The sequence below is a fragment of the Daucus carota genome, chromosome 8 (assembly GCF_001625215.2).
Source record: "Daucus carota subsp. sativus chromosome 8, DH1 v3.0, whole genome shotgun sequence".
Taxonomy (NCBI): Eukaryota; Viridiplantae; Streptophyta; class Magnoliopsida; order Apiales; family Apiaceae; genus Daucus; species Daucus carota.
In genome coordinates, this window is record NC_030388.2 from 10331894 (window position 1) to 10345982 (window position 14089).

The 14089-nt window shown below is 33.0% G+C and overlaps 1 protein-coding gene across 1 annotated transcript; it reads left to right on the top strand.

The window, feature by feature from the left end:
- Positions 1 to 1756: 1756 nt before the first annotated feature.
- Positions 1757 to 13721, top strand: LOC108197160 (diacylglycerol O-acyltransferase 1). The gene is made up of 16 exons (XM_017364690.2): positions 1757 to 2295; positions 3621 to 3701; positions 3909 to 3982; positions 4134 to 4209; positions 4994 to 5061; positions 5857 to 5977; positions 6524 to 6622; positions 7767 to 7868; positions 7981 to 8117; positions 8901 to 8982; positions 9105 to 9125; positions 11893 to 11955; positions 12100 to 12147; positions 12316 to 12378; positions 12593 to 12646; positions 13257 to 13721. The coding sequence occupies exons 1-16, from the start codon at positions 2002 to 2004 to the stop codon at positions 13371 to 13373; spliced, it is 1500 nt and encodes a 499-aa protein (XP_017220179.1). The 5' UTR covers positions 1757 to 2001; the 3' UTR covers positions 13374 to 13721.
- The last annotated feature ends 368 nt before the right edge of the window (positions 13722 to 14089 follow it).

Here is a 14089-nt window from a genome sequence, read left to right on the forward strand (position 1 = left end):
TGGGATAGCAGAAGGTTAGATTGTCAAATTCCTTATATAATATAATAAAGGTTCACAGTCGAAGTGGTGTTAGACAAAGCACTGGAACGACTGAAGTATTATTTAACAATAGTTTATCTTGACTATTGAATAATACTTATATACTTTGTGTATATTGAACGGGATCAAATTAGTAGAATAATTGTTTCTTTTATTCTGACAATAAAGAACTAAGATTCTACGATGTTATTATTGCTTAGGCTCTTAATCCGGATATAGTGATTGATACTTTTATTTAATGCACATGCCTTGATTCATAAGTTAAGTAATTTATTTTAAATTACGAATTTATGTATTGGGTAATGACATTATACACATAGTGAGATATTAACTATAAAAGGAAACCATGTCCGAAAAATATATTCGGGTGATGATGTCCTCTTGAAAGCTCATAAAGATAATTATGCTTTATTCCTGCAGGCAGATGCATAATTATAAGGTTGAGTGGATGATCAAGAATAAAAGATATTGATTAAATTAATTGTCAGAAATTAATTTAATTAATGGACATGCGATATCTTAAACATGAGGAATTTATAAGCAATTAATATGGGAGCCGAATTAAATAATTAATTTACGGAATCAGGAAAGGTAGTGCAAATATTAATTCTTTAGTTGATTGAATTAATATTTAATGACTTTGGGCTTGGCTCAAAATGTCATTGGAAGGCATGACCTAATGGTCCATGATCCCTACTGTAACCTATATATATATTCTCGTTCTCCTAAAGCTATGAGACACACAAAAAAACGAATTCATCCTAGGGTTTTAGAGATGCAGCCGTTTTTCTCAAGGAGTCAGCTAGGGTTTTCGGAGCTTTAAGGAGAGGCACACCTTGGGAGATCGAAGGCCACACTTCGTCCAAGGAGAATCATGGAATACAGTAGAAGACGTGGATTTGAATCGCTTGCGCCGTAGCGATTAAGGTTAATATTCTGTTCGAACTTTTTCAATTGATATCATAAAACGCAGGGCGAAGATCCGATTGTTCTTACACTACATCCTCCTCATGAATCTCCTCACTGAAATTATCACAGAGGTACTTAGTTTTAGAGCGACTCAGACGCAATCTATAACCCTCCAGCGATGTAAGCCATTGTTCTAATTTCACGTTAACCCCACTTCGAAACTCGGCAATTAACACAATATCATCGGCAAAAAACATACACCAAGGCACAGGAGCTTGAATGTCACGGGTAATCACATCCAAACAATTATAAAAAACAAAGGGTTTAATACCGAACCTTCATGAAGACCTACCTCAAACGGAAAATATTGAGTATCCCTAATGGTGTCTTAACACGTGTCCCCACCACTGAATATACATCCAAGCACTGTCTAAATATGATTACTTATTAGTTATTAGTAGTATATATTATTTACACAAACAAAATCAACAACTTAAAAGATATATAAAAATATTAATTAAAACTTAATTATTCCAAAATATTTTATATGAAAGATATTCAAGCCATCATTGAACTAAACAACCCCATGCCACACTAGCTCATTCCTTAAATATTCAGAAAAAATATTTAAATTTAAATTTTTAAATAAAACAAATCTCAAAACCAGAAAATTCAGGGGCTCGAATAAAATAATTCACAAACAAAAAAAATGGGCTCTTTCAGTCAAAGTAAAACTGAGCGGGGCCATAGATTTCAGTTAGAAAAATAATTTAACTTTAATACATGTCAGCTAGCTTCTTCACATTCTGCACTTCTCCGTAACAAACTGTATGTACATTTGTGTCTATTTTGTTTCTTCACTCATAAACTTCCAAACTTACATCATCACGCTCACCCTCTCTCTCTCTCTCTCTCTCGAGAATTCAAAAACCCTCTCTCTCTCCCCCTCCCTCTGCACACAACTCCTCTGTATCTACACCTGTCTGTGACTACAATTTCTCGAGATTTTCACCACTGATACACACATATGTACATGGTGTATGTATTGTATGCATGAGTTTGCTGTCGATACATAACTACTCGCCGGAAAGTATGGAGACAATGACGGCGATTACCGAATCGGATCTCGGAGAGACTGTTCGGAGAAGAATTAGTGCGCCGGAGAGTGATCGGAGTCGGATCGGAGACGCGCCGGAGTTCAGAAACGGCGCGAATGATAGGAAGGAGATAGAGGATAAGGATGATAAGGAGAAGGAGGAGATTCAGAACTTCGCGCTCCGGCCGTCGGCGCCGGCGCATAGGAGGATTAAAGAGAGTCCTCTTAGCTCTTCTTCAATATTTAAGCAGGTTTTTAACTTTTTACTGTGTGCTTATAGTTAAACAATTGTTGATTGAATGAAAGCAGCTGGTATATTGTGATTGAGTAGTTACAGTTAATTAACTCGATTTTCGCTTCGTTTTTGTTGGAACTTGTCTTTGCTTGCACTGTAGTTATGGAGTCCTGAAATTTATACTGTTGACATGTATGTGTGTGTGTAGTAAGATTACGATATAAAGATGCTGTTGTTGATGTTATGAAATTGAGTAGTTCAATTTGTAGAAGTTCTTCATTTCGACTTTTACTCAAAATTAGCTAAAATCATATGTAATTGAAGTTTCGGAATCTTGTGAATTTTTGTTTGTTTACACTGTAATTATGAACTCCTGAACTTTATATTGTTGACATATATGTAATGTTTGTGTGTGTGTTAGGATTCTGAAGTAAGATCATGTTATTGATATTATGAAGTAGTTAGTAAGTAGTTGGAACTGTCATAGTTTCAAATATCAACTTTTACTTACAATTAGTTAAAACCATATGTAATTTGAATTTGAGGTTTTGTGAATGTAGTGCTTTATATTAGAACTAGTTGTGAAAGTAAAGGATGAGGTCCATGTCTATATAGTATCTGTAGACTTTGAAATGCAAAAACTTTGATTTGTTACAATTAGAGAGGAGAGTGTGATGACTAGAAATCTGAGTTATAGTTCTAATTAGAAAGATTTGTGTTCGAAATGCATCTCTGAAAATCTAATTTGTAGGTTTGATCATCAAAGTTATTTTTATGTTTTAATCTTTACTAAAATCATTATTCATCCTCTGAATTATAAGGATAATTTTTCCTGATATAAAATAAAGTCCTAAGATATTGCCAACTTTAAAGTAAAACTTACAAGTAAGAAATAGAATTGAAGATGATGTAGAGGAAAGGTTCATGGTAGAATACTTGAGAAAGAAGAAGATTTTTGTGGTAAATATCAATGAATATGATTTTTTGATATGCATTCAAAGAATTGCACTTCGTGTTTTCTAAAAATAATGACTTAATATCTCAGCATACTTCCGATTTGCAGACATTGCTTCATTCACTATATGTCTTGGCAGTAAGCAAACTAAGCTGAATTCTGAAGATTGCGCTCCTAGAAACATCATTTTGTTTATAGAAAATAAATTGAGCAGGATGCGTTTATAATATCTAAGATATAAGTTCTGTTGAAGGTGATTTAAAAGTTTGCTAGGATTTTAGCTCGGTAATGTAGCCTAGATTTTACTGCCTGTGCTTTGTAATTTCTTTTAAGAAATGCGATTGAAAATACACTTTAATGGTATGCATGTAACTTAACATTTGCAGAGCCACACGGGTATCTTCAACCTCTGTATAGTAGTGCTTGTTGCAGTAAATAGCAGGCTTATCATTGAGAATCTGATGAAGGTAACCTCTCCATGTTCATCATCTGCATTAATTTATTAGAAAAGTTGTCCAAGTGATGATTTTTCACAAGTCTTCTTGTATGTGTATTTAAAAAATTCTTAATAAGGATTTAGTATGCAAAACTTGTCATTGATTAGTCGCTAAGCACTCAGAAGACGTCTTTATTCATACAGATGACATACACTACTCCCTTTTTTTCTTTTGCAGTACGGATTATTAATTAGTTCGGGTTTTTGGTTTAGCTCAAGATCCTTGAGAGATTGGCCCCTTCTTATGTGCTGGTATTGCCTTGAGTCCCCTATTTTGTTATTTTTTTTAAGAAAATTCACAGTTGTGCCCTATTTAATGATCTTTAGACATTGATAACTTTTTACTAGATAGAGTTTCTAATCATTAGTCTGACATAAAATTCATCGCTTGCCGGAATTTCAGTTTGAGCCTAGGGATTTTTCCGCTGGCTGCTTTTCTTGTGGAAAAGCTGGTACGTAAAAAGTATATCAATGAAAAGGTAAGTGGCTTAATTTTTACGTTGCCTTATTTCTAAATTTCGAAATATGTGAATATTTGTATGGATACATTGCCAGTTTCGAGTGTTTACATTAAACTTAGTTTGCTGAAGAAGACTAATTTATTTTCATGTTATACTTGATTGCTTTATACTAATAGCAATCCATTTTCATTTGTCTGTTTGTGGAAAACATGGGATAAATAGAATGGACCTCCACATCATTTTCCATCGACCTAGTAAAGGCATTCCCGTGGAGTCTAGAGTCATGAGAAGAGAGTTTCTATCAACTACATATTTCACACAGATATAGCTAATGCAACATGTCCAAAATAAAATAATATAGCTAAATTATGCATGTCAGATGAATTTGTAATGAGACAAGAATATAATATTCACCGTTGATATTTGGTTCTGAAGTTGAGCTTAATTGCTTTTTGTAGAAGTTAGGTAACTTAATAATATGTAGTTCTGTATATTCATAGTTCTTTTTCCTAATGAATCATATATTAGTATATATGTTTGTGATAAATCAAATACCTTATGATGAAGTAACTAAAGAATTGGAAACCCTTGTAAAGTATCCTTCTTTAACAGAGAACTGGCTCTAGAAGTGGCACCCGGCAAATTCGACATAAGAAACATAATTGTGGAGAAGTTGTGGTGCATTTTTTTTTACATAGGCATATTTGAGACTTGAGAGTGTGCATAATTTTATGGATGTATGGACTATCTTATGTAGTAATTTGGTAGACTTATTCTGTAAAGATCATTTTTCTATTTGCAGATTGCAGTCGCTTTTCACATAACAATAACTACAACTGCACTATTGTATCCTGTCTATGTGATTTTAAGGTTAGTTTTTGTTGTTCTCAATAGCATTATCCATTCTTTTGTATTCTCTTAAGAAAGCATTATGAAGAGTTGGGCAAAAGAAAGTAAAGTTGATGAAGCCAAGTATCATAGATAAATACCAAATAAATTGTCATTCAATATGTGCTTACATTGCGATTTTTTTTTATATGGATGCTTTTCCAAAAGCTATAATGGATGTTCTTGAATCACTAAGATGCTCCATGCACTTCAGTGTGTCTAAGTGTGTTGTGCAAGCAAGACTGTAAGACCTCATGCTTGTTAGAGATTTAACTGATGGTTGTAGGAGTATAAGTATTCAATGACGCTCCTTTGCTAATAATTTTTTTTGAGTGTTACAAGAACTACAGGGAACCCTTTGTTTAAAATCCTGAATTGCTCTTTACTATTTAAATATGCTTTCAGGGTCATCATGTGCATTTTTTAAGATGTTTATGAATGTTATGTTCCTAGTTAATGTGTATATATAAGCTATGATTTTAATATATTTCACCAATTCCATGGCTGTTTTTATAATATCTGCTCCGTTATGTATACGAGTCTATTAATAAAAAATTATTTGTAAGGAAACTATGTTGTGTTTCATTCCCATCGACGGTATAGAAGTTAAAGTAGAAAATCCAGGCCTAAAGTCATCAAACTGCTTTATTCCCAGAAACAGTGATGTCTTCTCTCTAGTGAAATTTTCTTCAAGTTTTTGCAGGCTTACTATGAGATGTAAACAAATAAAGAGAAGTGATAAAACTGGTGATTTTTTTTTTCTTCCAATATGTGCAGGTGTGATTCTGCTGTTCAATCAGGTCTCATATTAATGTTATTTTCTTGCATTGTGTGGTTAAAGCTGGTATCTTATGCACATACTAATTATGACTTGAGAGCACTAGCAAACTCTGGTAAGGTAAAGACCAAAGTTTTCTCTGTTATGCTTTTCTAGCAGATTCCATGTACCTTTAGGTTTCTGAACTCGAACTAGAGAGAATTATGTTTTTTTTTAATTGGGTAATTGTAATGTAGTTTTGAAGAGTGGAAATTACTTTAGTATGATTCATCTCCTAAATACGAATTTTGGTACAAGCAAACTGTATAAGAGAACATCAGAAGTGGTCATGTTTTAGATGCACACAATAATATTTGTATCCAGGTATATATACCCATATTGATTAAATTAACTATGACTTTTATCTAATTTGTCGAATTTGCTACTTCTGATCAGATATGTACTTCTAATAAATTGAACACTTATTATTACCTGACAAGGCCCATAAATTCATTCAGGGATATTATTTATTGCTAGCTATGGGTGTTGGTTGTCCCCCATAGCTTTTTTGTGGGTTGCGGCTTCATGTTGTCTTGCCATATCTTGTTGATCAATTTTAAGACTATATATGTTATATGACATTTTGTGGCAGTACATTTTAATGATATTCAGTAACTGTTTTCTTAGGGTAAATTTTTGTCTAGTATGTTGAATGAGGACTATTCAGACCAAGTTAGCTTTAAGAGCTTGGCATACTTCATGGTTGCTCCTACGTTATGCTACCAGGTAATCACACACCATCACTGTACATTTTACAAATTTGAAGTTATATTATTTGGTTATTTCCTCAAATATTTGTTTGAATGTATGGTAGAGTAGAGAACGTTTGGTTGAGCTTAAAGTTGTGACTTCTGACTTAACATGACTTAATGTGATAAGCTGGGAGTTTAAAATGTCTGTTTGGGTTATTTTGGCTTATTAATGACTTATGAGTTATTAAAAATATAATAATAAAAATAAAAGTGATTTACGGGTAACTCATGATTTATGGGTAATTTTTATCAAAAACAAAGTTCAAAACAAATTAAGTCAATGAAAAAAGTACCTCAAGCTAACTTCTGGCTTTAAGTCAGTTTCCGGCTTATTTCGGGTTTTAAGCCGACTTCTGGCTTATTACACAAACAAACATTTTTTTTAGCTTCAAGTCGAAAATGGATTAAAGCCCGGGCTTAACAAACAGGCTCATAGCTTCATTTAAAGCCACAAACACGTATATATTGGCCTTGTCTCCTGATAATTAGTGAAGGTAAGAATTGAATATGAAAATCTTACATCGGTACTAATATAGTGTTGTATTATATTAATCAATTTCCGCTTAAGTTGAAAAGTTGACTCCTTATATCTGCATGTTCCTCAAATTGCTCTTGACTAGGAAGTTCACATGTGTTCTTGAAATATATCATTAAGTTTTGTTTACTTTAGGTGGGCAGGAGATTAAAAATGAAACAGGTAGTAATAAGTTCTATCCAAGTTCATTATTTTGTCATCCACTGAGGAGCTAAATCACAAACAATATAAAAACATCTTCTATGATAGAGCGATAGTCAATATAAAATCTCCAGAAAATTTATGCATCGCTTGTAGTTATAGATTTATTTTCTTTGTAGGATTCCAACATATATATTGATGTAGCATATCTGCGAGGGACAGGTCTAAAAGTTTTGTAATTTGACTAATAATAGAATCAAATAGAAGTGTAGCAGTGAAAACCAGAATGAAATTCCAACAAATGGTGACTGTTAGTTGGAAGATAATGATGGATTATAGATACATGTCACGATCAAGATTCAAACTAGAAACACTTATAAAATTCCAAAAATTTCCTCCTATTTTGTGCCGATATCTTATTGAGACACTGATTTGACTGCAGTTAAGCTATCCCCGGACCACAAGTGTTCGAAAGGGCTGGGTTCTACGCCAATTCCTCAAGTTGGTAGTAGTTACTGGGCTTATGGGGTTCATTATAGAACAAGTAAGTACAAGGAGAAGTTTGCATGTTCATTCATATCTATTGGCACTCTTAAATTATTAGTATGAATTTATTGTGGGTTTTCTAACTTGGTTCCATTGTTTTAATGTTGCAGTACATTAATCCAATTGTCAAGAATTCTGAACATCCTCTTAAAGGGGACATTTTGTATGCTGTGGAGCGAGTTCTGAAGCTTTCTGTCCCTAATTTATATGTTTGGCTGTGCTTGTTTTACTGTTTTTTCCACCTGTGGTATATCTCTTGCTTCATTCTCACACATACATTTCCCCTCGTATCTGTTTACAATTTTTATACACGAAGCTTTACCTTGATGGGCCAAACACATGCTTCGTCAGAAATCAAAATTTGTCATCACGTAGTGGCCTTTTGTAAGTATCTGAAAAAAATTTGGGAAAGCCAAAATGTTATAAATAGATAATGTAACGTTTTGCAATTTTTTAAAACATAAATTTACACCCCTTCCTATAAGATGCAATAATTTTACCTAATTAGAAAGAAGTTAATTAATTTAGTTTATCATGCAAAGTCCTTGGTGTTGTTGAATTTTTTAGTAGAATCAGGCTATTAGCACTTCCTCTTATATTGTTATATAATAGTATAACTCGCAACATTTTGTACTATTTGATTGTGCCTTTGACACCCTGATTATTATGGTTATTAAACTCAACTTGAAGGATTAACTGTCACATATACTAAGATTTAATGGCAATAATAAAATATATATGGCTAAATAAGTACCATAAATCTGACATTGCCAGCATACTGACTTTCATATTACCCTGCAACTGGAGCAGATAGGTTGTCAAATATTTTTCTGCTTATCCTTTTAAGCATGTTCCATATTGTTTCACTTGCATCATCATTGTATATGTATATATATACATTCTCTTAATTACATTATTAACCGTCATATTCCCAATAAAATATCTGTATCAATAAAATTCTTTTAAGCTACGGATGATCGCCATTGATTTGTAGCTGTTGGAGATTTTTAAATTTTATTTTTTCATGAAGGTTGAACATTCTTGCCGAGATTCTTCGTTTTGGTGATCGTGAGTTTTACAAAGATTGGTGGAATGCAAAAACTGTGGAAGAGGTAGTTTCATATACTATAAATTTTTCAGTTTTCTAGAACCTTGCGGCCATATCTTTGCTGAATTTTGCTTGTTTCCTTTTCTTCATAATTGGCGTGTACTTTGCCTTGGGTGCTGTCATCAGTATTGGAGAATGTGGAATATGGTATGTCATGCTTATCTCTGTTTACTTTATTGGATTGGTTGTTCCTCATTCACAACTACATTAAACCCGTATTGTTAGTCATTAGTCTCAGTAGTTTGTATTGAGTTAATTGAAAAATGCAACCCCTTGGTATTCACCAATTGCACTTGAATGCCGTAAACTTAACTTTTCATAATTGCATTGTCCACCCCCTTGGTTATTCATTCGGCACAATTGGAACCCTATTTGACTACTTCCACTAATTTTGACCCATTACCGTCAACTTTTAAGTGTATTACGGGAAATTCCCCAAATATTTATATCTTTATTAAATTATTTATATTGTATAATTGATTTACCCGGATTTCCAACCTCGTAAAGAGCTGCTCGGCATAGGTGCTTAAATTCAGCAACCCACCACTCCCATCTGCATTTGCTATACATACTTCACCATCAAAACGAACTTGGAAGTGACAAATCAAGAAGATCAAAAAAAGGTATATTCTCCTTTGAGGCTGACAGCCACACTCAAAGAAGTGACCAGCTAATTATCTGATTCTGGATCAGATGTTATAAAAGCTTGTCGATCATGTTTTCTTTGTTAGTATTCTTGTGCTTTGACGAAAATTTGAGGGTGAAAAGATTCGAGAGATAGGAGTGCACAAGACTCGAGGTCTAATCTTCTTAATGTTTAGCCAAAAGTGGGGAGGATAATATTTTGGAAGCAATGAAAGAAGATTACTGGTCCTCGTAAGTCGTAAGGATCTAAATAGTCTATTGATTCCGGTCATAAGAACAAGACTTAAAAACGTTAAAGATAAGAAGAAGTAAATTATATCCCTATATATAATAAGTGTAAGGAGGAAGAAGTAAATTATATCCCTATAAGTGTAAGGAGGATAATGGTTGTTTGATATAGTATCCTCGAATAAATACCAACTATTAGATCTTATTGATTGATAAAAGGTTAAGATTACATGCTAATACAAAATATTTATATATAAAACAAATTATACATTCGATGTAGGGCTGTAAATGAGTTGATACGCTCGATAACCGCTCGGTGTTCGGTTCGGAAAAAGCTCGGTTCGAGCTCAGTTCGATTCATAAACGAGTCGATCTTGAGCACAATATTAATGTTTGTTTTATAAACGAGCTGAACTTGAGCACACTAGAGTTCGACTCGATAGTTCGCGAACAAGTTCGAATTATGAGTTCGTGAACTTGGCTCGTGAACTAGCCCGTGAACATGGTTCGTGAACCTGACTCGTAAACATGGCTCGTGGATGTGGGAGTTTCATTAATGAATGATTTGTTATGAATTTATGATTTCTTATAGCATAAATTAAAATATTGTTGGGATTTTAATTTTTTTTTTTAATTAGATTAAATAACAAACAAGCTCATAAATAAATTTACGAGTATAAGCTAGCTCGTTAGCAAAGTTTATTGAACAAGCTCGTGAACAAAATTAATGAACGGTTGGTAAGCAAAAATTCGTGGGATATGTCCGTGAGCGTAAGTTAATGAGCAGTTCGTGAGCAAAAGCTCGTGAGACAAGCTCGTGAGACATGTTCGCAAGCGGTTCGCGAGCCGTCCGTGAACATAGTTATTCCTTAATGAGTCGATACTCAAACAATATTTTTGGCTCGATCCAAGCTCGAGCTCGAGTTCGAGTTCGCTAATTTTTTAACAAACGATACACGAGCACTCTAGAGTTCGGCTCGGCTCGGCTCATTTACACCCCTAATTCGATGTTTTAAATCAAATACAAGTAGGTTTTTGTAAATAAAATAGATTCCCCTATTCTTTTTATGTACTAAACAAAATAGAAAGTTGTTTTGCGAAAATCAAACAGGAATTGTTTTTACTATTAGAATACGATTTTTATTCTTTATATGTTCAAAATACTGTAGAATAAATATGAACCATGAGATCTTATAGTTTGATAAAGGTTAAGATTGTAAGATGTTTATATATAATATATAATTTATACTTTTGATGTTCGGTAGCTGATAGAAGTATGTTTTGTAAATAAAATATGTGTTCTCCTATTATTTTCATGTTCGAAACAAAATAGGAGTTTTTAGCTAAATTAAATAGAAGTAGGTTTTATAAATATAATACGACTTTCAAAATCAAATAAAAGTTCTTTTTGTAAATAGAATATAATTCTTATTCTAAAAGCTTAACTACTTTTTCCTCTTCCAGTTTTTTGTTCTAATTGAAGTATAATTATTAAATTATCATTGAATCTTTTATTTTCACTAACATGAAAATCTTGGCTTTAACCGTGTATAAAATATTGCTAATGTAATTCATATATAAATAAAATAATAATATATTATTTTTTATATATTAATATGTATATTATGCGAATTATTAAAATACACATATATTTTCAAAAAATATTCGTGCATGGCACAAAATATAAGCTAGTACATATATAGCTATGTATGTATATATATATGGAGAGGAAGATGACTGTTACTTTATTACATTAATAAAAAAAATGAATTTCCTAATATGCCCTCAACTTTGAGTAACGTTAACGGCAATATTTGACGGAAGAATGCAAAAAGTGGCGCCAAAAAAACCAAGGTGATGGACAATGCAATTATCAAAATTTCAGGACATAAAGTGCATTTGGTCAACAAGGAGTTGCATTTTGCAATTAACTTGTCTGTATTTTAGGAGTATTTGAGCACGCATAACACAAATTACAGTATAGCACAAATTACTGAATTCTTAATAATTTTTCATTGACCATAACTTTTTCTAAATGCAGCCTGTTCATAAATGGATGGTCCGACATATATATTTCCCCTGCTTAAGGAATGGCATACCTAAGGTAATTTACCTTCCCTCTCACTTTGCAGAGAGGTTGCATTAGACTCTCATTTTACATTTATTTGCTATATTAATAGCTCAATGTAGGGTTTTCAGTACGGGGTTTATGAAGTTCTGATATACCGGGTTTTCCCTTTTCACACAGAGCATTGCTATTGTAATTGCTTTCCTCGTTTCTGCTGTTTTCCATGAGGTATGATAAATGACTCCAATCATTTCAATCTCTTTGAGTTGGTAAGCCAGAGCATTCTGCATCACGAAGTTACATTGCACTGGTCTAGATCTCAATAGATGTCTTCTTTGTGTTATATCCTAGTAGAAAGCAGGAACATTATATATATACTTTGTTGTTTATCTGCAGCTATGTATTGCTGTTCCCTGCCACATATTCAAGTTTTGGGCTTTCATTGGAATAATGTTTCAGGTACCTTCATCTAACTGTATACATAAACTGAATATCTGTGATAGAATTTATATATATAAGGTTGCAACACTTGTATCTAGTGAATTGTACATTTTTGAATAGGTTCTTGACATCTTGTGGTTTCCTACGGTCCTCTTTTGTGGAAGAAACTGTTTATATATGTATAAAGGGGTCTGGGACCAAAGGTTTTATCAGTTTTCTTTTCTTTGAGCAGGTGCCGTTGGTGGTAATCACAAAGTACGTGCATGATAAGTTCAGGAACTCAATGGTATGACTTCTTTTTCTTCCACATTTCTGTAGAATGTTGTGTTCGATAACTTTAGAACAAGAAACCTGTGCTAGTCAATGATGAATGAAATTATTAAGTCTAAACATCCGGGCATATTTCTCCAAGATTAGTTGTTGTCACTCCTTGGCCCTTTGTGGTTTGCAAATAAGATATTGGAAAACCACAACCATGAGATCTGAACACAAGTTTTTTAATATATATAATCATAGAAGCTCCCTCAAATAGTTTTTGCTAAGAAACTAGTATTAAAGTCAGAACAAAGCAGATCTTCACACTCACCCTACAAAAAGGCTATGGTATAAAGGGAGTTGATAAAGATTGTAAATCTTTTCTGAGTAATTATAGGTTGTATTCACTAGACATCACTGACTTGTTTGTGTAAATCTTTTCTGAGTAATTATAGGTTGTCTTCACTAGACATCACACACTTGTTTAGCCTACTAAGAGTGCCCTCGCATAAATATGCTTGTTCTTGTGTCTTTTACCATCTGCCAATTCAGAATTGTTCATATGCTTTATACAAAGTCAGTATTTTTTTTCGTAAATTTTCCATTAAACTAGTCTTATGTCAGTCCTAATTTTTTTTCAGGTGGGCAACATAATCTTTTGGTGCTTTTTTAGCATCTACGGCCAGCCTATGTGTGTTCTATTATACTACCATGATGTAATGAACAGAAAATTGAATGCTAGTGGAACTTATTTATAAAACTGTACCATACAAGAAACTAATCGTCCATAAAAGTCTTGGCTCTGTGTCTACTGATTATACTGCACCAACAATATACTGGGCAGGCGCCGGAGATATATGATCCAAACCCCTCACTGCATCGTTGCTCGAGGACACCAACCTTCACTCAAATTGTACACATGCAGTTTTGTCACCGAGGGTTAATCATATACTACCACCTCCATGGCTGTAACTCTGTCAGAATAGCTCTTCGAGGTCTAATGATTGTATATTTATAATGCAAATGTATAGATAAATATTAGAGTAATATCAGTTTTCTAGATTATCTGTAATATTCATTCGTAAACGAAAAACAGTCTTTACATTCGTCTGGTGCAGGTCGGCAAATGGTTACAAATCATAAACCGGTGGTATAATAGAGTTGAACAGCATAGCAACTATAAAAATCTCAATCTAATGGAGAACAATCTCAGTTAAAATACCAGTATATGAAAAGAAGTGTGTTTGATTGGGATTATAAGAATTTTTCATTTAAAGATTTAAAATTATACTAAAATTTTGTGATATTAAATTGAGATTATTTCAAGTCTATTGAAATTTGATTGTATTAAAAGCTGATGACTTTTTATGCATTTTTGTAATGATGAATATCGTAAGATCATTTATTTTATGGTTCTTGAAATCCTATAAATATGAGATTTTGAAGAATTATGTGTAAATTATAAGGACTTCAA

Coding starts and splice junctions, on each gene's coding strand:
- LOC108197160 (XM_017364690.2), top strand. CDS start 2,002: ATGAGTTTGCTGTCGATACATAACTACTCGCCGGAAAGTATGGAGACA. Junction 5,062..5,856: donor CCTGTCTATGTGATTTTAAG/GTTAGTTTTTGT, acceptor CAATATGTGCAG/GTGTGATTCTGCTGTTCAAT. Junction 5,978..6,523: donor CACTAGCAAACTCTGGTAAG/GTAAAGACCAAA, acceptor CTGTTTTCTTAG/GGTAAATTTTTGTCTAGTAT.